At 37.2% G+C, this 24,709-nt stretch overlaps 1 protein-coding gene across 1 annotated transcript in view; it reads left to right on the plus strand.

Moving 5' to 3' along the window:
- The window catches only part of polrmt (polymerase (RNA) mitochondrial (DNA directed)), a 48,375-nt gene extending 25,160 nt beyond the window's left edge, over nucleotides 1–23,215 (plus strand). The window contains exons 16-21 of the mRNA XM_056256433.1: nucleotides 7,903–7,955; nucleotides 14,146–14,244; nucleotides 16,850–16,922; nucleotides 17,618–17,709; nucleotides 20,006–20,079; nucleotides 22,422–23,215. Of these exons, the coding sequence (XP_056112408.1) occupies nucleotides 7,903–7,955; nucleotides 14,146–14,244; nucleotides 16,850–16,922; nucleotides 17,618–17,709; nucleotides 20,006–20,079; nucleotides 22,422–22,471 (441 nt within the window). The 3' untranslated portion in view covers nucleotides 22,472–23,215. The remainder of the gene's footprint in view (nucleotides 1–7,902; nucleotides 7,956–14,145; nucleotides 14,245–16,849; nucleotides 16,923–17,617; nucleotides 17,710–20,005; nucleotides 20,080–22,421) is intronic.
- Nucleotides 23,216–24,709: the final 1,494 nt, after the last annotated feature.

The raw sequence follows: 24,709 nt of genomic DNA on the forward strand, positions 1-24,709 counted from the left end.
CTTTACGGTCTTCCTTTACGGAGTCCATGTTTTAGGGATGTATTTAGGACTCTCTTTTCCCAAATTCTGTTTTCCGTTTAAATTTTTCTGGATTATGTTTAATTAAATTTGATTAAAAAGGATGTATAATCAATTGAATCCAGAAAATGTTAATCATTTAATAGTTTATTAAATTTTGACAATAATATTCAATACAATTCTTTCTTTTTTTTTCAGAAATTAAAAATGTTGGCCAATACCATTAACCGATAATTCTTTATATTTGAAAGCCGATAGCCAATATATTGGCCGATAAATCTTAATCCAAATTTGTATATAATTTTTGAGAGCCTGATTACAAAAACAAAAGTCTCACCATTAAAAGCCATGTCCTAAACACACAATTATAATATTGTCATAATAATTTTATGTAGCCTATATGAAAGACTTGTGCTGCACATGTTGCACTTAACTGTATTTTTCTTTTTTGAAGTGATTCCAATCATATAAACCAATTCAAAACCATCATGGTAAACAGTGCTCATCTGAAGTGTTTCTCAGCTGAAGGAAATAATTCATTATTTATCGTCTTTAATACGGCCAACTTTTCTTATCGGGCAGATAACGATAACATTAAAAACTACAATACTGTATATCGGCCGATACCGATATGTTGGCCGATGTATCGTGCATCTCTAAAATTAAAATTCTGAACAAATCTGTGTTATACAGTAAATTCCGTTTTTTATGACTGGATTCTGCATTTCGCATCGCAGAAATCACAGTCCTACTTCTTGACATATAAGACTGCCAATGCGGGGGAAAATGCATCGATGGTGCCAAGGGGGGCATTCGTGCAACTCTGCGGCCTCCAAGTTTGTCACTCAAATTCGTCATATTAAACCTCTACTGCACAGCGTTGCCCTCAGGCAACGGAAAGTTTTCTTAAGTTCAGTACTTTTTTCTTTAAATGATTACAACCAATTAGACTAGAACAAAGGGCGCCAATGTGAGTGTGCCCACCGACACGAAAAACGCCACGCGTAAAAGCGTAATTTCTTTTTAAAATGCCTCGGGTTTGTTTTTTTAGTTTGACGCACCGCGTCAAAAACTATCCGACCAATGAGATTGGCGCTTTTGCTCACGTGTCTGGAGCTTCTGAAGTTACAGTAAAACACAACTTGGGGGCGCTCAAACACAAAACGGTCTTGCCGAGCACACATACGCAACGGCGAAGAAGATATACAGCGTCTACACTCTGCCGGGAAGAAATAAGACGAGGAAGATGCAAGGCAAGATGAATGTAGAGCTGCTGGTCTCGTTGCTGTCGGAACATAAAGAACTGTATGACAAACAAGACAGCAACTACAAAAATCTTGATAAAAGAGAATGTTATGGAGTGGTATTGCAGAGCAAATGGGCGCCATCTAATGTCAGGGAATGAATTTGCATGTTCACTCGGCTCATCGTCAGCGAAAATCGCTTGGGTGGGAGCACAAAAAACACGTTGAAAAACGCTGCCGAATAACGCGCGCCGATATTCGTCCCGGTGTGTACGAGCCTTAAGCTTGTTCACTTATTTTGGTATTAGGAAGTTGCCAGGCTTGTACTTGAACAGAAACTAGATTCATTTGACATTTTCTCCTTTCTGAAAGACACTGTAAGTTCTTTCATTTCATCATCGTTGAGATCTTTGACTGTACTTCCTCAGTGAGAATTCAGCAGGGAGTCCGACCTCTCTCTGCCCAGCAGGCGCACTCACCCTCGCTCTCCATCACAACCTAGATCTCAGAAGCACTGCTTGTCAAAAAGGTCTTGTGCAGCTGGGAGTGAAACAATGAAGTAACGCGGCTGAGGTTTTGCATGCAGACGGCCTGCGCTGCTGTCAGATAGCATCAGCAACAGAGCTGAGGCGGCACAGCGGTGGCCTGTAGTGCGTGCCGGGATCCAGCAGAGAGCATCTGGCAACCCGTCTGGGTCTCAGCCGCTGAGCATTTGCTGCTGTTGCTGGGCCGTCCAAGTGCCTAATACTAGATTCTATAGAAGCTCATTTCCGCCACAGAATAAAAAATCGAAAGGTAATTCTGACTTTTCTTTTTCAATTCTGACTTTTTTGCTCAGAATTGCATGATATAAATGTACAAATGATGAGTTATAAAATCAGAATTGCGTGATTTAAACTCACAATTGCAAGAAAAAAAGTCAGAATTACCTTTATAAATCAGAATTGCAAGTTTATATCATGCAATTCTGAGAGAAAAAAGTATTTTATAAGAATTTTTAGTTTTTATTCAGTGGCAAAAACAAGCTTCCATAATCTTCCAGCATAAAAAAAATGCTTTTCAAAAGCTGAAGTAAAGCTGTATTTTGATGTAGTATTTTTTATATATCAGATACAGCAGGTTTATATATCATATACAGTTTTTCAGTTTCATTTTTTACAATGCCGATTGTTCCTAAGAACTTTTACAGAAATAAAATAAAGAATTCATAAAAGGGTATTGGTTAAATTTGGCCAATTTATTTAGCAGTAGATTTTAAATACTTTTTTTTAATTTTTTTTATTTTATTATGCTTTCATCAATTGTTTTCAGATGCTTTTACATATAGATTTTATGGTTTTATTGTCCCACTTCCAGATTTTCTTAAACTATGAAAATTTGTCATAAAAATATTATTACATTTAAAATCATGATAATCTAAAAAAAAAAAAATGCATAAATAAATTCAGTATTAATTGCATGACAATTAATTATAGCATCTTTACCAAAGGTGTGGGCCTAATTCTTTTTTTTTTCCACTTGTGAGTAATTTAAATGTCAAATTATGTAAGTGTGAAATTATGTAATTTTATGTATTTAGGACACATAAAATGCTAACAGTAAAATTAAAATGTAAAAAATATTAAGCACAATTTAAGATGTAGTGGAAATTACAATTTCATTTTATTTTCTAAAAGTGCACAGGACAAGATACACCCCTCTGCATGACATACTTAATGTGCTGGCATTTTTTCTGCAGTGAAATATTAACACTGGTCAAAGGACTGTACAACTGGGTACAGTTGATGTCATGTGGACCTGAATGACATGGGTGTGCCTGTAAGTCTACAGTACTTCATTCCTGTAGAGTTTTTAAGAACCGAACCCATTCATTCCTCTCACTCCCAGGGATATATGTAATGTCATGTGCCTGGCCTTTTCACGTTCATTCCTCTGGTCCGCATATCTAGGCAATGGAAATAATGTGTGATAGCGCCTTAATGGCCTGTGTTGTCCTCAGTGGGGTTCTGCTGATGTAAAAGTGCTATTGTTGGTTCTTGCATTCTAAAAGTGTCTCTTGCCCTTTTTCAAATGCAGCAAGATGTTGACAAATCAGGCCAGAACCTAAGCAGATATGATGACTACACAATTCTGCGATTTTCTTAATAATAATATATTTTTTTTTACAATAACACACAATTTAAAATATTTTTAAATAGATGTTTTATTTCATATTTTTAATAATTTGACATATTTTTAAAATATTTTTTTTAAATTTGTTGGAGCCTATATATTATTGTAAATTGTAATAATAATTCAAAAACAATTTAAAATCTAAATAGAATTAGATTTTCTGCCTTTTTTTCAGCCAAAATCTGAAATGTGTTTTTTTTTTGTGTGGAAAATCCTAAATATTATAACCCACTTCCACGAATGTAGGTCATGACATTTTATTGGACTTTTATGGAATATCTGATGAAGGTCATCATTAGTCAGGGACTCAAGCACCCTCATAAATTCTTCACCATTTGAGCCCTTTTCTTTTACTGAACAAGAGGTGTGAAGGACATTTATGCCATTCAGCATGTTAAAATACTTCTCATGTGAATGCTGACTCTTTCATGACAATATAATTAATCTTTCATGACACAATAACTTGCGTTTCAGCTTAATTATGATCATTTTAAAATTATTATAATGGACCACAAACTGAATTCAGCATAAAAGCATTGGCCTAACTGAAAATTGACAATTCTTATGCCCCTTCTGCTTTATTGCCTTGTCATAAAGACCGTTCTTTCTCCACAGCTCTAAATATATACCTTGCATGTTTTACTTAAATGAAGGGATAGAAGTACCGTGCCAGCATTTGAAAGTGGTCCATGTTGTGATGTATTACATAGGCCACTAGGTCCGTTACTACACACATTCTTCATGAATCATGCACCCTTTTATCCTCAACAGACGGTTGATAGGTCAAGGTCCAGGGTCGATCATGTCCAACACCCATTCAGACCATCAACCACATTATAACGAGTCTATATTTATTTCACCTAGCGCTGGAGACACGTTAGGCGGTCACACCAGGGGTTTGCAATTCCCTCGTAAATGTCACACTGACCAGATTAATGTAGCACCATCAAGACCCCTATTAATCACCAATGAGCCCCAGCTCTACCTCCACCTGTTCGCTGTACTACTCCCTACATGGATGAACCGGCATAATGGATTTTAATGACCCTTAATGGTGTTGTGTAAAGAATGAGTTTTACAGCCCTTTTTATGGTTATCTCTTTTATTCTAGTTTTCATTTCATTAGCATATTGGGTTATGTCTGAGGGGAACCTGTAGTGGTCTGCCAGATCGTCAGCTTTGTGTTTTTAAAGTGTTCGGGTCTTCCGCGCGCAGTGCAGTTTCCTAATGAGGACTTTTTGCTGTGTTTGAGGCTCAACTGATTGACAGGGTCTAACAACCTGGTACGTGAGGTGCATTAAGCTCTGTGCAGACCGTATGGCAGGCTTAAAATGAAATCAAACGTTCTTATTCTTTCAGGAAGAGAATCACTATAAAAGTAATTATAAAATTAAAACCGACCATTTTACTTAATACTCATCCCTGGTCTAGCTCTTACTCTAAAATTAAAATTATCTTATCTTTTACTCACCCATGAGTTGTTTCAAAACCGTATTTTTTTTTTTTTTTTCGTGGAACACAAAAGATAATGAATATGAAGTCATCTTGATTAATTGTAACATAAACGCTTAATAAAACACTAGAGTTTCTGCAATAAAGTGATCTGATTTTGTATTAAATAGTTTAAACCGTAAAATCTAACAGATTTGAACAGTGATCTCTTCTCTGCCAGCCAGCGCTTTGCACTCCAGGCCAGTGGGTGGCGGGAATGTACACCTGCTGTTTCTGGTGTTTTAGGAGGGAAGTAGTTCTTTGGTATGTAGAGCCCACTTTTTCGCCATCCAATCGATTTCCCAAGGCAATAATCAAGTCACATGGCAGTTTTCTTTCCGTTGAATATCGTGTTTCTTTTGGAAATGTCACATTGCGAAAGTAAAATGCGTTGTGAAATCTGTTTTAAGTTGACCTTCGGATGCACCTTTAAAAACGTGTTTAGTTTTCCAAGAAAAGGTTGTTGAAACATTTTTAAATTAAGTTATATAAAACCTCTTCCACGTAACCTATCTTGGTGTTCTCTTCTGCGGTATGACTCTTAAAGCCAAAAGAAAATCCAAATCAGTATTAATCTCAGCCCCCTACTTCAAATGTTATCAAGGAAACGTTTTATCCTGCTAAAGCTGTGAGACACTTCAGCTGAGGTCACCTCTCTGTGATTCAATCTCTTGCAACCCACCCTTGATCTTTCTTTACATGGGAAATGGCGTATTAATTAGATGCCGGGGAAATGGGAGCGTGATGCCGTCGTAACAAAGTAAACAAATAAGCCAGGGTGAAATCGGCAGTATCTATTCAGTCACTGTGCACTGTTGATAGGGGAAAGGAAAATACACTTGGGAGGGAACCATGGGATGTGCATCAGTAAAGCTCGCTAATGTGATTGTTTGCTGTTAATCAGTTTAGGGGTCACTTTTGGAGGCTGAAATGTTTCTTTCACAGGCTATATGTCAAGATGAGGAAAAACAGTCTGGTAATTCTGCAAGGAAGACGACCAGCGGGGATTAAAGCCGTGGGGAATCATTTGTCGCCTTTGCTTTAGTGGCCAAACACTTGCGGTGCCCTTGAAAAAAAAAAACAGGAAATGTGATTTCCCTTGGGGTTTTTGCAGTGTTCCTTGTCTACAGTCTGATCCCAAAAGGATGTCGAGCTCTGCTGCAACTTTTATGACCCAAAGCGCTATTTTTTTAGCCTTCTACATCCTGCTAATTGGCCAAAGCCAAAGTTTTGCCTGTTCTGAAAGTCAGACCAAAAGTGAGGTGCTTTAATTTGTGCAGGGCAGCAAAGCATGAATCGTCTATTTTAATTGATCTTTCACCAAAACAGTTGTTTTTGTTGAAGCGTTGATGGAAACAGCAGATATGTCAAGAATATTCCCAGAGGACCTAACCAGTCAAGAGGTCACAGATGGTTTGAAGCCTCTCTCTTGGGGACTCTGAAAGATTAGAGAGTGTTACCCTGAGGCTCAAATGGATGTCTTCAATAAAAGAGGTGGCAACTTTGTGGGTAGCTGGATGCTTGTAAGCTAAATGCTGCCCTTTTGGCATACAATGCAGGATGCACATGCAGGAGACTGGTCAAGTCCCAGTTGTAATTTGTCCTGATTCCATTTCCCCTTGCTTTCTCCATCATTTCCTATCATCCCTCTACTTTTAGTCCCAATAAATCAGCAAAATACTCTTCATTTTGGTTTTTAGATTCATGTAAGGTCTTTCTTAGGTGGCCTAAGTTCTTGTTCTTGTTATAATCTTGTTCAATTCTGCAACAAAGGACACTACAGAACAAGTGAAGCAGATACAGCAGGAAAAGTACAGGTAGCTGTCCAATCCAAGAGTCATCGCACTTCAGATAGAAATCCCTTTTCCACTAACCGAGCATCATGTCAGCTTGCTTTGGTCTTGTTCCCCTTCATCATGAGTTTTAGTTATGCCACCTGAACCAGCAGATAAGGAGTATATTACAAGTCCCATTGGAAGTAAGGTTTTCTCCAAGTGCCTTTGACGATGTACGTTGACTCTTTAGATGTCAGAAAACCTGGTTCACTCCCATCACACCTCTCAATGTCTCCTTGGTTTTCTTGTCCCTGTTAATGACCCTTATAGACTCATAAATCATTGTACCTGAAAAGCCTCATGACTCGTTTCGCCATACACCATTCCCCCAAATCAGAAATCCAGAATGAACACATTAACCCTTTCCACATCACATTTCCGCCCCAGTTTTGACCCCTTCACGTCCCAGTGAACTTGCAGTCTGGTGCAACCCTGATTTAGCAGCAAAACCTTTTACCTTAACATCCCCGTCAGCACTTTCTATAGATTTTTCTTTTGTTTATGTCCATCTTTCACTGTCCGAGACTTCACTACCTGTCATTCTGCTCCTCTCCCTTGAATTGAGCCACATCGGGTTGGGCTCCTGGGGCACCGGAGAAACTAATCAAAGAAGTAATGTGATGGAAGCGCCCCTGACGCTGACAGTTCCTATACTGAGAGCAGTCACTCACTCAAGGGTTGTGGCCTAACTTCAGTGCCTATGTGATGGGCGCCTACCTTTACTAAGGTTAAGCTCATGTTCTTTAATAGCATTGTGTTGATATTGGTGGTTTGTGGGGGTTTATGGGAACATCACCCTTATTTGGCCAGTCTCGGCTTAAGAGACTCACTCAAATTCTGATCAGTCATTGAGAAGGATCAATAGGAAACTTTAAGGTCAGTCTGGTGAAGAAAAAGAGTATTGCTTGCAGTATTCATATGCGTCGGTTTATATTAGAGGTCAAAGTGGTAAGTTGGATAAAGGTCAACTTACTGGAACGTCTTATTTAACCCAGCTAATGTGAATTTTTTTTTTTTTTTTCATGAGGATTTACCCTGTTACCAGTGCAATAATTGTACTTAAAAGTATTGACATTGCTACACAAGCTTTTTTTTTCATAGTGACACATTCAAACTCTCCCATTTTCTCTTGTTTTCCGCAGCTCAAGAGCAGCATACAGAATCTGAGCATCAATATAAGCCATGATGCCAATGAGTAAGTACCTCCCCCTTACTTTGACCCCTGTATTGATGTTGACCTCTGACCTCTCCCCACATTACTTGTTTTGGTTTCCTTGTTTTATTTACATGAATAGTACTTCATTTAGCGGCTTGAGTGATGTTTCTGTACTTTTAATCTTTTTAAGAGATTTTGAACGATAATCCGGCCACTAAATATTGATGAAAATTGTTCATGGGAAAGGGGATTACAATGCACAAAAGTCTAATAAAAAAGTTATTCGTTTACTAATTTATTGTCATCTGATCATGCTGTTAAAAACAGGTTTTCATTGCACCGTAGAGTATCATTGCACCGTAGTTTGTATCTATAATTTAGTGTTTGTTTATATTTTATTTTATTTCAGTCAACAAAAAGGTTTTGTTTTAAATATTGTTTTAATTTTCGTTTTAGTACTTTACAATAGCACTGCCCCTTTGTGGTCAAAAGCATTTCTATTGCATTGTGGCTTAATAGATTTGTGTTGGGACTTAATTTGATTGTTTTGTGGCTTAATTTGGTGGAAATTTCCATTGGAAATGTAATGCTCAATGAGTCAGTGTAGTAATACACAAGAAAACGGGTATATGTGTAAGTCTTTGCTGTACATTTCGTTGTCTTTTGTTCCTTTTGTTGAGTATCATTGCACCGTACCCCACAGAGCACATTAAACGTTAAATGGGAGTGCTTAACAGCAAATTGTTTGAGTAACAGGAATACCTAGAGGCAGCGCCTGTGTCACACAAGCATTTGACGCTGTTCTGGGCCCATCAGTGGATGGCCAGAATTCATTATCAAATACAGAAACCCCTGGAGGATATGAAAGAAGCAGAAAGTCTCTCAGATGAGAAGAGTGGCATTTCGTGTTGAAATGTCACCACTGCACATCCTGTATGTCATTTACTGAATGGAGGGCTACCCAGAATGAACAATGAATTAACATCAGCGCTCATTTTATCATCTGTTGACGTGCATTTGCATAGGAGACCAAGTATATTTTTGATTATTTGGAGTTAGGATTGTGTTGTTTCTAAATGAAATAGTGTTTTAAAGGGATAGTTCAGTAAAAAAAATGTAATTGTCATTTATTCACCCACAACCTTTCTTTTTGTTTCAAGCCTCTCTTTCTGTGGAACACACAGAGTTACAATGATTCAAAAAAGGAAACAGAGTTATTCTATTCTGACCGTATGTTCACACCGCCGCCGGCGAGAGCGGCAAAATTCGCTCTCGCCGCCCTCCCAACGACGCCGTGGAAAGATTTGTGGACGCTCTGATGCTCTGACGTAGATCGAATGTGTGGTCTTTTTTAAAACTGTATTTAAAGGGGCCGCAAAGCAAACAAGCATGTCGATCGTTATTTTTGCAGAAAATTGATCGATGGAAAGAACTTAACAATTAGGGCCGTTACATAGTCAACGCAAGAAAGCAACGCGAGCAAGCGACGCAAGCTACACGCTCCTTTTCATAGTACGCAAGCGTCACGGGCGATGCGTGAAATGCAATACACCGATCACGCAACAGGGGGTAATAGAGTCTAGAGTCGGGTCACGTGATATTCAGATCAAAATGGCAACTGAAGAGGAGTGCATATTGCTGATTTTACATCGGCGGCAACAAAGGCAGCACAGAGATAGGCGGTGGTACTTTTCCTCTTCGCCCGCCGTTGTATTCAAATCTTCTTCTTCTGTAAACATAATAATATACCTTTTTATGTACATTACTTGCAATGTCGCCCCCACCGACAATGCATAGTATTGCGTGCATCGGTGCGTCGCGTATCAAAAACTAGGATGACACATTTGGCTACGCATCGACGCATAATGGCGGCCGAAGCGTAGCGATGTGTAGCCTTGCGCACGCGTATGCGTACCGATGCGTTGACTATGTAAGGGCCCTTATAGTGACATATTTGCTAATGATATAAACAAATTAAAAGCCATTTGTGTGGTGTGGCTTTTTGTGTTCATGGTTAAGTGCTATTATAATTTGCATTCCCGCTGAAAAAGTGTTCTAGCATGAAAATCTTGCCTATAAATAGTGTTACACGCCTTCTTATCAAATTCAAATGATCAACCTCCTCTATTTTGCTTGGGAACTTATGTGGTCGGAACCAAAGTTTACAGGATTACGTTCTCTGGAATTCTCTCAAACGGAGCACTTCTACATTCCGATTGGTTGCCGCCGGTTGCCGCCGAACCGTGTCATTGCTTATTACCATAAAGTTGACCTGACTTCAACTCTCCTCGCCGCTCTCACCGTCCAAGACGCGCCGCCCTCGCCGGAGCTCGCCGCCGGCTCTCATTGAAAATGAATGACTTCCGGCCACTTTGACGCTCTTGCCGGCGGCGGTGTGAACGCACAGTGAGTACACTGAAATCATATAAAAAGTCCATATAAAAAAAAATATAAAAGTTTTTTTATATTTCTTCATTTGCATTAAACAGAAGAATAATGGTCATATTGGTTTTAAACAACATGGGAGTCACTATATGATGACTAAATTATATATATTTTTTTTAAATATCCCTTTAAGTCTCACTGGTAACATTTTGTGTTTGTGTCGGCAGTCTCTTTGCTTATTCGACTCTCTCTCCAAAATGTCCATGCATAAACAAACGCACCGTCATCCACCACTTTACCATATGTTCTCAAGTCAGCATCATTTTATTAAACAAAAACTTCTGTGCTTCAAACTGAAACCCCAAATGTTCTTTCCGTACGCAATCATCTGCTGGTTTAATATGATCACCTCATTTCACAGTTTCAATCCTTGCGGTGCTTTACCCAGGCTTGGTTCACACCACTTGGAAAAGCCTCATATGGGAGTTATCTTGCTGACCTTCCCCCAAAAGCCGCAAGGACTTGATAAAAAACCACTTACAATGGGGCCTCACTTGTACTTCTCTATCACTGCCTGTGATAGACCACTAGACCTGTACTGACTATCACAGGAATTACAATAGCAGAAGCCAGGGTGACGAAAAGGGATCTCCCAATTCTCATAGATAGCCAAGAGCCCTCATGGCTAGACCAGCAGCCGCCACTGTGATTGTACGTCCCTCTCAGGCTTTGAGAAATGGCTTTGGGTATCCATGCAGACCAAGCTGAAGGGCTGATCTTCAGATATGTCCCTATGATGCCAGTCTACCAGATGTCAGCCACACATCTAGGTGTTGAAAGAAATCTCAAGCTGATCTAATACAAGCGCTTTAATTTCCCAGAGGACTCTTTCTAGGTAAGATGTAGATAAAGAAGCTTGTTTGAACAAGCTTAAAGTGAAGACCCGATCGGAGTTTCACACGAATGCGTAACAGACCACAGACTGAATCAAAGATCCATCATGTGCTCTAATTAGGGGCTGAATAGACCCTCATTAATGAAGAGACCTGAATAAATGATGAAATAAAGAGGGTGGCAGCAGCTCTCTTGTGGACAGAGACCTAAAGCCCTCTCTGAATTACCAGAAATTATCTTCAGCACAGTGTCGCTCTGTGAAGCCTAGAGATTGTAGATAGTTTCTTCAGTACTCTCTCTAGTCTCGCATAGCCAGACCTTCAGACTGACGGCAGATGGTCTGGACTCCATAGCAGCTTTCATTGGCCAAGAACCGCCCAGAGGCCGTCTGACTGACATGTAAAGCAACCAATCGCAGGTCGTTTTGTTCATGTTTAGGGGTGTGAAAATGTAACGTCGATGTCCAGACCGGTGTGTAAAAACCCTTGGAGGTATTTTAAAGAGTCTATGCCATAAACTTTACATACTTAACATACTTTTGAAAATCCAGCGTTTAGTTGATCCTGATAATCACTCATTGTCACAGTTGTAAACCCACGACAGTGTTCTTCTTCCATGAGGGGGTTTGGCTTCATTCAATGAAGGGGTTTGATTCATCCCAGGGCTCTAGAGTGCGACCAAAATTTGTAAGGGTGCGACAAGAATTTTTCCTAGGTCGCACCAGTGCACCTAACGTTCTCGCATGATCGCAATCACATCCGCTGCCTCTCCACAAACGAGTCTTTTGTTCTCCTTGCACGCATGGTTGGATCATATCTGGTCTAAACCAATCAGAGATAGAGATTGGGTGGGTCTTTGCCTCTGATTGGTTGTGGTTCAGATATTCCTGTATGACTAAAATGCTCCGTGCAGTGTGATTGAAATAAATTGCGACCTGTCACCTGAGCACCAGAGAATCAGTTATGGCAATCAGCAGCATCAGCTAAATAAACGCAGGAAAACAGACGACGAAGAAACTTTTAAAAATGTAGGCTACTTGAACTATTGATTTCTCGATTCTCATTGATTTTTACGAACCGTTGGGCTATCAGTTGATGAATGAATGGAACATTGTAGCGAGCATCCCATCCAATAAATCGCAATAATCTTTGTGCTTTGTTACTATTGATATGAAACAAAGTCTCAGATTTCAAATTAGGTCTATTTTCTTACGAAATTCAAAAACATACATAGTGTATTGACGCTATGGCGTGAGATCGCTCTGGCTCAGCTCAGCTCAAGAGAAGCAGCAGTGCGGAGCGCACATGATCTTCTCTTCCGCCTCAATAATACCAGTTACAGCGCGAAATAAACATGAACGAGCATCTGAAAGTGTGTTAAAAGATAGAGTACAACTTATCGAAATCCGTATCATGTCACATGGAATCGCTCAATCGGTGTTTCAACCGTGGAAAGACGTCAGTAAAACGCTTGTAAACAATGTAATGTAACGCCACATTTACCTCAGAAAAAACATATCCAGTGCCCATAAACTCGTTAGCTAGCTAGAAAAATTAACTCTAGAGGAGCATTGTGCCTAATATATGCACCATATTACATATTCATTATAATTTTTTATGTTTTTCAATATTTAATGCATGTTAATTGAAAAAAATCTGGCAAGTTTTTATGCAGCCACCATTTAAATGTTTATATTTCATATAACTTTATTATTGTTTAAAAAAGTGTAATTTAGGTGTTTGTGTACAAATCAGGTAATTTTTACCTTCAATATTATAGTAGGCTAATGAAGCATAGTGGGCTACAACTGACTCCCAGTTTACAGCATTAGTTGAGATTTGTTTTTCTTGAGAAAATTTGCCATGTACTGTACCTGATATCCAATATAATCAATATTGAATCGAATTGTGAAATTTGTGTCAATATCCTGCCCTAACTTGAACAATGTAAAAACAGCACTTTAATTAAAAAAACAAAAAAGATTTATATTTTTATATACAGTATAATTGTGCTTCAAATTAAAAAAAAAACTACACCTTATTCTTGTTTAAAAGCATTTACATAATATACATGAATATATGGAACGTGATAAAAAGGTGACCTTGAAATTGTGGCGTTAAAGGCGACGCGAGACGAGGAAAAATTTGAGTGCACCTAAATTTTGTGCTGGTGCACCTAAATAAAAAAGTTAGGCGCACCAGTGCAACCAAGGCAAAAAGTTAGTCTGGAGCCCTGCATCCAATCAGACGACAACTTCTAAAATTTCTGAAGTGTTTCCAGTTAAGTGTGCCAAATGTATCAGACGTTCAGCCAATGTCAGTGGGCGTGACGTCTGAGACTGAGACTACTCTCTCTCTCTCTCTCTCTCTCTCTCTCTCTCTCTCTCTCTCTCTCTCTCTCTCTCTCTCTCTCTCTCTCTCTCTCTCTCTCTCTCTCCAAGATACTAAGTTAGCTTGTTAGTTTCCTTTCACACCACCACACACCATAAAAGTTGCTCTGCGTTTGTAGCCTGTGTAGCTACTTTTGTTTTGTGAAAAAAAAAAAAAAATCACCTAGCAGTTTATTAAGCGGAGTACACAACACAGGCTAAGAAAAAGGGCTTTCTTGATAATACTCATGATGAAATTTGAGAGGATCTGACATTAAGTATAACTATTTTTATCCTGAACTTTTTTGTCTGATATAGAGCAGTATAATGAAATATCTTCAGCCCTAATAAGCACACACATTACTCTTTACCGGTCTAGCGGGTGCTCTGTTCATAGTGGGTCTCTGTCTTGGATGATACTCAAGACTGACCTTCCTGTTCAATGATGTATGGCTCCTGGCGCCACAGGTGTGTGTATTGCCCAGCGTGAAGTTGGTGACGCTGGCCTTAATTACCCATGTGTGTTTATATTGCGAGAAAATCTGAATGTTCCCTTCATAGCTTTTTTTGTGCTTTATTTAGGAAACCGGACAGCATGAAGCAGAAAAATGCCTTCCCGCCTAATTTCATCCACTCTCTGGACTCCACACATATGATGCTGACATCACTGCATTGTTACAGGTGATGGGCCGTCTGTTGTTTTACATCCCACACTCAAAAGGTCTTTAAATCTTTAAGACCACTTTAAAAAGCACTGCTTTTAATTTTTGCTCCAATTACAACAAGCTGCCTAGCAACAAACAACCAATCATGTAACGGTGATTACCTCATTTAATATTAATGATCTTTGTACAGTCCCAGAATCTTTCACGTGTTGTATATTTTGTTTACAGGAGAATTTAGTAGCTTAAAAAAATTAAGAGACTGTATTGTTTGGTTTTGCTTCTTCAGGCAATGTTATATCTCTTAAACATGCAAATAAATATGCTAACCTGAATATACTGACTGAAACAGATAAGCGTTTACATTTACCTGGGTTAAGAATAAAGAGTGACCGAGATTACCTTTTTATGTCAGATTTGATAAAGATCGTACAATAATACATACACTATAAAAGTTAATAATGAACATAATAACATGATCATTAGACAAGAATAAAAATGTATGCATTATGAATTATTTTTACAGGGTATCTGCGGGGTCTTGAAAAGTATTAAAAGGTGATAAATCAATTTTGGGAAAATTAAGACCCTTAAAAAGTATTAAAAAGTCTTATCACGGCTTTATAAAGTCTTAAATTTTGAAAGTATTTTTTCTAGGGATGCACCGAATATTCGGCCGCCGAAAATAGCCCAAAAGTGCATTTTCGGTTTTCGGCCGAAAGACCTTTATCACCGAATCAATACGGCCGAAATGTTGTGATGACGCAAACAGAAACTGCGACCTGCACGTGCTTGTCTGAAGCAACATATATGCGGTGTGGACGTATTTCAGTATATCTGAACCCGCGAGGAGACGGAAGCCTTGTTTATACTTTCGCCTGGCTCCGCAGAGCGAGTCTCCACAGACAGCGCGCGCACCTCTCCAAACGGTCGAGGCGTTTATACTTGACGCGCTCGCTGTTGTACTATTCTTTGAAACGACAGGGGACGACTCAAGTAACTGTCCTCTAACCATCAGGAATCGGTGAGAAGAAGAAAGATAAACACGTGACAATGTTTATTTTTTTAATAATAATCATGTAAAACCCAGTAAACCCTGAGATTATTACTTGTGACATTACAACAAAATATGTATAGGAATATGTACTAAATTAATGCTCTCTTAAATATTTTCTAATTTCACTAAACATATTTCATTAAGTTTCGTGTACATTTGTATTAAACATGGACCTTTGTTCATTAAAAGGGCTTTTTATGCTAGTGTATGCTCATTTTTAAAATGTAACCAACTAATTTAGACGTGCAAACTGGGTGCTGGTGTGATGAGAAGTTCGTGCTCGGCTTTGTTTTTATGAGAGAACATTTCATTTTAAAATCTTTCTGCAGGCCAGCAGATTATTATTTAATGTACACATGAGTGGGGTCAAGTTAAACATTTTAGTTTGAATTTTATTTTATACTGTGCATTGTGCTAAATACATATTTGCATAATTTGTAATTGATTTATTCTTTGAAAATGTTAATTTATGCAATTGCAATGCCTTGATTTTAGTAAAGTTTGTACACAGTCATAACCATAAATGCAATGGTACTTATAATTGGCATAATTTCTTTCGGTGTTCGTTTTTTCGCCCTTGGGTTCCTCTTTTTCGGTTTTCGGTTTCGGCCAAGAATTTTCATTTCGGTGCATCCCTAATTTTTTCTGAATTAGCTGTCCAACAGTTTGAGTCCCAAAAACATCGTAAAAGTGTGTGAATTTAGTCATTTTTTTTTTTTTTTTTAAACGAAGAACTGAGGCACATGTCAGCATGATTGTTGTTGAGGGTGGAGCAAAGTTTTGTTTTGTTTTTTAATAAACTTTGCTTTGATTTACTATCCCAGCCTATTTGATTTTTTTTTTTTTTTATCAGAGTGGTCTATAGTCTTTATCACAAACTAAAACTGTTAAGTTAAAAGTATCACTGATGTAAATGGTTACAGCTTGAAGTGGCGGTAAGGTATTAAAAAATATTGAGAAGGTCTTGAAAAAGTCTTGAAAAGGTATTAAAATTAACTTCAAGATTCCTGCATATACCCTGTTTTAAATACTACTACTTGTACTTGTACTACTACTAATACTACTACCGCTAATTATAATAATAATAAATAAATAAAAAATATGAACAGAACAATATCCATTCATAATTATTCATAACGCATATATAAAATAAAATGTATAATATTAATAAATATTAACGACAGTTTTCATTAATATTAATGATACTATTAATATTTATGATAATAATACATATTATAAAATTAAGATATGTATTAAAAAGTATTTATGATAGTAATACATATTATCAAATTAAGATATGTATTAAAAAGTAATGATAATAATAATACATTATTTTAATGCATATATTTAATAATAATAATAATAATTAAAAAAAACAGATTTCATTATTATTAGTATTAGTAATAGTAATAATGATGATAAATTATTTACATTGCATATATCTGATAATATATATAAAATAATATATAGTATAAATAATATTAGCAAACAATATTCATTATTATTATTTGAATTATTCATTGTTGTTGTGTTAAATGTTGTCTGTCTGTTTTCTTCACACGCGCAGGGCTGGTCTTACGTTTGTGTCCGTCCATGACTGTTATTGGACGCATGCTCTGACGGTGGACACCATGAACAAGGTGTGTAAGGAACTGAGCATTCACTGCAGAATGTTTTTCCAATGCAAATTCTTTTGATAGGAATGACTGAGCGGCCCCACCATGTCAGCTTAATGGCCAGATGTTTGCATGCTGAGTTCACCATATGTTCAATAACCAACCCTGTCAGCATGGGTTATTTCCGTAATGAATGGTCGTACCTCTCATCCTCTCAACTGGTCCATTTTTTGGAAAGTTGCCATTAACTAGACTTGTTTAATTTAGATTCCTAAGAATTGAGATTCCTTTCACAGATCTGTTTTAGACCCAGATCATTTTAAAAGAAACAATTCACCCCAAAATGAAAGTTATGTCATCATTTACTCACCCTCTTGGCTGTACTTACTTTACAATCACCTTCATTTGTTAAGTTTCACCTCTATGTGACACTTTACAGTGAACCTCTGAAGCTTAATAGCTCAGTCTGTTCCTTTAAACCGTATTCAACTGCCTGAATTGAGACTCTTTTTTTATCTTTTCCTTCTGTCTATTGTCTGCAAGTCTTCCCCTGACATGCTTTGTGACCACAGATTCCTCTTAAAATGGGAAAGTTCAAATTGGAGAGAGGTGAAACGTCTGAGACGAGCATAGGAAAAGGGAAGCGAGAGGGAGATAGCATTGAAGCTGGCGCATTAGTGTGCATAATGATTAACTGAATGCTCTTTGTCGCTCCTCAGGTGTGTCGTGAGCAGTTTGTGGCTCTGCATAGTCAGCCCATTCTAGAAGAGCTGTCTGGGTTTCTTCTGCAGAAATATTGCAGCAGCCCTCCGTAAGTCCCATTGCACATTGCTGGTTTTTAACTACTACTAATAGTGGTTCGCTACTAAACTGCTCACTGCTTGGGATGCACTGATATTGAAATTCTGGCCGATACCAAAAATGACAGTATTTTCCTGTTAATGGCCTGTTATAAATCTATAACAGGCCAATATTATAAATCTATACTACTTAAAGAAAGTTGATACACTCAAAAAAACTAAAAATAAATAGTATTTAGAATCAAATTTCGGCCGATAAATAATCATTTTCACATTAAGGCCAATAACCAATTAAATGGCTGATATTATGAACCTATGCTACTCTCTTTAAAAAAGAAAAAAAAATATTAATAAACACTGAAAACTAAATTAAATAGCCTGCATGTTACAATTGAATTTGGAGTAAGCAGAAACCATTAAATATCCAATATCGGCCGATAAATGCCTAATATCAGGTGATAAAAAAATAAAATAAAAAAAAAGGGATATTATTTAACCACTTTACTGCTAATAACATGAGTACTGGTCGATACCAATAATTACAGTATCTTCCTGTTTCTCGACAATAACCGATAAATGGCCGATATTTGAAATCTATACTACCGGTACTTATAGAAAATGTATGAGCACTAAAAACTGTGTGTGTGTGTGTGTGTGTGTGTGTGTGTGTGTGTGTGTGTGTGTGTGTGTGTGTGTGTGTGTGTATATATATATATATATATATATATATAGTTTGTATTCAGAATTAAATAACTGCAGAAACACGATCATTTTCACGTTAGGGCCGATAACCGATATATGTCTGATATTATAAATCTATGCTAGTTAAAGAAAATTGATACACACAAAAAATTGTTTGTATTTTGAATTAAATATCAAATATCGACAGATAAACAATCATGTTAAGGCAGATAACCGATAAATGGCTGATTTTATAAATCTGTTCTGCTTTCTTTTAAAACTTGGAATGTCTATTTAACGCATTAATTTAATTAATTAGTTATGGGGAAAAATAACGCGTTAAAATTATTAACGCATTTAACGCACCCACCCCGCCCCAGACCTACGTAGGTCATCTTGCATTTCATACAGCTGATTGGTGACGAACATGAAGCAGGGCAACCACTCACTGCATTATGTAGCCTATAGAATGGCCCTAAAATTCAAGATATCGGGGCAAAAATACCCCTGTATGAGTCTTTGTCTCATATCATATTATATAGTTAAGCAATATCACACGAGTAACGAGCGCAATATAACACGAGTCATGTTTTTGTCCCGAATAGAATGAATGCAAATGTTATATTGATTTTATACAACAGTTCAATAATTTGAAGTTAATATTGTGTTATATTTTAGACAATATTGTCTGTATTTGCTCAATTTTGCCAATAAAAATATTACCTGTAAAGCCAGAGCAGAACTGTTGTGCATCTCTGAGCAACACAAAGCGGTTTCGTTTCTGGATGAATCTGCGTTTTGAGTGAATCAATCGGGTGAACCTAAGATTCAATTGCCTATTCGTAAAAAGAGCCATTTACCTTATTTCTGAATTAAAGACTTACTCATCAAAACATTTACTGCCACCTACAGTTTTAGTTTCTTATTTAGAGTATCATTTCATTAAAACAATTATTTCATATTTCCATATGAATAAAAACCTATTAAATGTGTAGTTCACCCAAAGATATATGTTTATATGTCTTTCTAAAGCTAATTTTTGTAATGTCTATTTGATATGATTTGATATACTTTTCTCATTTAACACAATAATGACTTTAATGATCCATTGGGGGTAATTTATCAGCTAAATTTGACGTACAATTAATTAGATTAATTAATCGCCACATTGTGTAATTAATTAGATAGAAAAAATAATCGCTTGACGGCTCTAGTAAAAACTAAAATAAATAGTTTGAATTTAGAATAGGCTGAGAAGTAATTTAATTACAGTGTATTTGACAATAAATGCAGCAGTTCTTCATAAGTCCCACAGTTAATGTACAACCGTACGGAGTTCATTACATCAGTTCTTTAAATATTCAACATGGCTAGTAAGGATGCCCTGATATTAAATGTTTTATTGTAGCCGATATAATACACTAATAATAATAATAATACACTAAAAGCTAAAATAAACAGTTTGTGTGCTCAAAATGAATTTAGAATAGACAGATACAATTAAATAACTAATTATCACCTGATACAATAAATACAATAAAAAATATCATCTAAAAACGTATATGTTGCTGATATGAATGAATGAATAAGGTTTGGTTCAATTGAGTCAATTTCTTACTCTCACAGGGTTGTATCCAAGCCAAAGAAGACTCAAGAATACTATAAGATGGTTCAGCTTTTGTCCAGCGTTCCTCGTACAGGTGAGTTAAACCCCGTCGCTTTGACACACAGGCCAGCGGCTCGACATCATCTGATTGACAGCTTGTCGGGTTTAGGGCAGCTTTTGTGCTGTTGCATAACGACGCACCGTCCCGCAGGACCGCACATGCGATTTTATGTTCATCAGCGAGATAGATTTCATTAAACTGATGACAATTAATTCTGTCAACTGGTTAATCTGTTTATGTAACATGGGCCGGAAGGAAACACAATGGACAACATGAGCGCATTTAGCGCAAAATCACACATCACACAAAACCCTGATTCAGCAGAGACGATATTGAGGGGAGCTTTTACAACGTGCTTAAAATGTCAGTAAAAACAAGAAGAACGATGATTCATTCACCGTATAACACATACTTTTTCTTTCTGTAATAAACCAGCTTAATATTATTTCTAAAGTCCTGATACATGCATGTCCTGGAGGATTCATTTCATTTCAGGTACAAATGAAATTGATTTAAGATGAATGGATTGATTAAATAGAGTGGCATGGTAATGTTTAATATGCCTCAGTTTTTCAGTATTTATTGATTTCAGGTTCTGAATGAAAATACGTATGAAAATAAGTGTCATTTGTCAGTTTTCAACATTGATAATAAGAAATATTTCTTGAGCACTGAATCATCATATACACTACTGTTAATTTTTTTTAAAAAGACATTTTGTCCAGTAACGATGCATAAAATGTATTAACCCTCTAAGCCCTTTTTGGTCCGTTTTCTCTATTTTTACATTTGGCCTTATAACCAAATGTTATGGAGATGGAACACTATGTGTTTGGTATCTATGAATCCAGAAGACCCTAAGCGAACATAAGCATGCATGTAATATGTTTATAAAGGAAGTATGAGTGAAAAATGTACTATAAACTAGAGAATTTCAAAAACGGAAATTCGATTTTTGTCATTTATTTCTGAAAATCACACATCACGCAACAATAGTGAACAGTTTTTGAACAAAAAATGTATTTGTCAAAGCCTTTGCTTGACAGACATGTGTAATTGTTAAATAAAATGTGTAAAGAACAATGAAAAATGTAACTTTATTTACAAATAGTCCTAGGCGTTTTTCTTAGGAATGCTTAGAATTTTCTAAGCAATGCTTTCTCCTCGTCACTCTCCAGTAATTGTTCCAGAGCTTGTTCCACCGTAAATCGTTTACTGCTTGCCATCATAAAAGTGCTAAAACAATAAATATTGCATAATTGTATGTGTGTGTATATATATATATAATAATTGTTCTGTCTCTCTCTCATATAAATCTCTGATAATCCGCTCCGTAAGCCTCCGTTCGCTCTCTCTCCTTCTCTCCATTCAACGCTGTTTGCGTCATATCCCTAACTATATAGTGCCACCCCTTGCAAGGCTACAGAGTCCTCTGATTTGCTAGAAACGTCATGGTAACCTTCCTCTGATTGGGTAAGAAAAATATTTCTCCATCGGCAATTTTTCCATTGGTTGTTGTTCGCGGAATCTGCCAAACAACATAGATTTCATTGGCCTTTTACATAGTGGTATTCCGCAACAAGGAAGTGTGTATATTTACAAGCCGGGTAAGTTATCACTGTTTTCAGCGGAATCTGAGGAAGACGGTAAAAAAGACCGCACCTCTCTATCATTAATAGTTTTTAAGATAATTACACATTTGTAAAAGTATGCCATTTTGGGCGGTACTGCCCAATCCGTCCCCAGAGGGTTAAAGGTGACAGTAAATAAATAAAAATAATGTTTTAAAAAAACTTTTTTTGAAAATTTACATTTTGAACATTTTATTCATCAAAATCTGTCATGGTTTCAACAAAAATATTAACTGTTTTCAACATTGATAATAATAATAATATTTCTTGAGCAGCAAATCAGCATATTAGAATGATTTCTGAAGGATCATGTGACACTGAAGACTGGAGTAATGATGCTGAAAATACAGCTTTGATCACCGGAATAAATTACATTATAAAATATATTAAAATAGAAAAGAGTTATTTTAAAATGTAATAATATTTCACAATATTACTGTTTTTACTGTATATTTGATCAAATCAATACAGCCTTGGTGGCCATAAGAGACTTCTTTCAAAAACATTCAAATATATATTACTGTCACCAAACTTTTGAATGGAAGTGTAAAGTATGTCATATTCAAATCTATAAAAAGCGCACACTAATTAAGACACCAAAAAGCAAAAGTTATAATTACAAAATAAAAAAATGTACTCGGTGTCATCTTCCATGCCAATTTCAATGCCTTCATAATGAGTGCTAAACTTGTTGTTACATATTTCATGCTAAATCCCCGTAATCATGTCATTTCTCTCTTGTAGGTGATTTCAACCTGGAAAAGGTGAAAGAATCAGTGTATTTCTTCAGCTGAGGAGTGTATCGTGAGCTGACGGACCGCTTTCATCAGGAGGCTGAGAGCCCTCCACAGACCTCATCAAAACAGACTGCTTTTTACTACGTCGAACGAGTGCGTGATGCGGACGGATCGCTTGATCTGGTAGATGAGTGAGTGTGTGCGTCTGTCTTGTCATATTATCATAAAGACATCACTTAAGCACTGAAGCAGAGTTCTGGCGGAGGTAAACCGCAGGAGTCACCCTTGTGTGCGAGTACGAGAGCGTGGAAGCGTGTATGCGATCTCGTCTTGGTATGGAGTGAGAACGCTCTCTCGGCGGGGCTCTGATCCGCTCCTTCACTTCTGAGTGCTAACACCGGGCTGATTAACCACATGATTCTGCCTCTCATCGATTTCAAGGCAACCCCGTCTGAAAGGCCCTCTCTGACATTTCCACTTGGACATGATTTACTCCCAGCATCTCCCCACAGCTGGCGGCTCTCACATTCAAAGCCAGTGAAAAAACAAGAGGATGTTTATGATGATGGATCAGAGCACCTTTAGGACAGCTTTGGATGGCGTTTGACCTTGTGGTGCCCTTTTTTTTAAGACTTGACAGCACTTAGATGACTGTGTTTTACGAACAAAGACGTTTTGATCCGTCGAACGCTCGTCTGAGAATTTACACGTGGCATTCAGCGAGAAATAAAGTCAATATTTTTGCACTCTGGGTCTGCGAAAGGTTAATTGTTATTGAAATTTCAAAAGCTTGCTTCAGCAGCTCTGTTCTGTTTTCTGGATTTTGGCAGCGTTTTGTTACAAAGGGTAAAGCGAAACAAAACCAATCCGATGCAAGGCTACACTGGATTACACGAGAATTGATGTCAAAAGACCTGCTCGTTTCCTGACATCTCGAACAACCTCCGCGTAGGAAGTTACCCTTGCAATAGCTTATGGGCTTAGAGCTATTTGCCGCCACATATTGGTTTTAAGACACTTAACTCCCGTGTTTCCTGAAGCTACAGGCGAAACAAATTCAATTTGACCTGAGCTGAGTTTGCAATGTGATCAGATAAACGCGTCGTTATACAGCACAGCCACCAGTGTAATGCGATTCATAAACAACGACTCTTATAAATCAGTTCTATTAATGAATCCCTCGTAAGATTCACAAACTATATATGAATCATTTAAACGAAACCTCACTAAACCGCAAGTCATTTTTTGATTCTCGTTTACTCGTTTAATCTTTAAAAATGTGATTCACAACAAAGTGACTCTTATGAACTGATTATTTTAATGAACTAAATGATTCACAAAATCTGTTTGAAATCACTGACCTGGTTCACTTGGTTTAGTCGAAATAATGTAAGAAATGTTTTGTATACTTACTGTAAACAGTTAAGTTTACAATGTGAATCAGATAAATCAGAATCTGGATAATCAGCTGTTCATGATGTTTAATTGGAGATACAGTACATTTGCAAGATGGTTCAGCCAAAGGTTCTCTTCATCATCCAAATTTCACTGCGAAAGAATAAAAATTGCTCTCAAATCAAGTGATTGGATGAAACCCTCCACTTAATCATTCATAACATAGCTCAAACTCTTTAGCGACAGACTGAGAAGTCACTTAAAGCAATGAGCAACAGCGTTTTCTTAAAGATGCAGCACTTTTACAATCATGTAAATTATTTTGCTACACCGTCATTATGGACTACTGCATATAAATTGATGAATGAATACATAATACATTTTTATGAAACAGATATTTACACTCTGATCGGAAGAATCGCGAACTGAACATGAACATGAACTAAACGTCTATTTCTGCTTGCTGTCTTGCCCAACAACACCCCAAAATAAAATCTTTATTAGGTACCAGTAATGAGGCCGAAATAGACATCTTTCCATTGGAAAACGCTCATGGATGGACATGAGACAAGCAGATATCTTTCAGACCAATGATTGAAGTGGCCATCTCAGCAGTTATGACTAGAATAGAGAAAAAAGCCAGCTGGCCTTGGATGCAGTCATTTGGATTAATTCATTATTATTTCCCAGTTGATGTGGTTACTTCTGCTGCTCCTTATGTACCAAACATTACTAATGAAACAGAGATGACTGCATGCCAGAAAAGTCAGTTTAAAGGGTTAGTTCACCCAAAAAAGAAAATTCTGTCAGTATTTACTCACCCTCATGTTGTTCCAACCCCGTAAGACCTTCGTTCATCTTCGGAACAAGAATTAAGATATTTTTGATGAAATCTGAGAG

Source organism: Rhinichthys klamathensis, unplaced genomic scaffold (genome assembly GCF_029890125.1).
Source record: "Rhinichthys klamathensis goyatoka isolate OS25496 unplaced genomic scaffold, OSU_Roscu_1.1 h1tg000127l_1, whole genome shotgun sequence".
NCBI classification, from domain to species: Eukaryota; Metazoa; Chordata; class Actinopteri; order Cypriniformes; family Leuciscidae; genus Rhinichthys; species Rhinichthys klamathensis.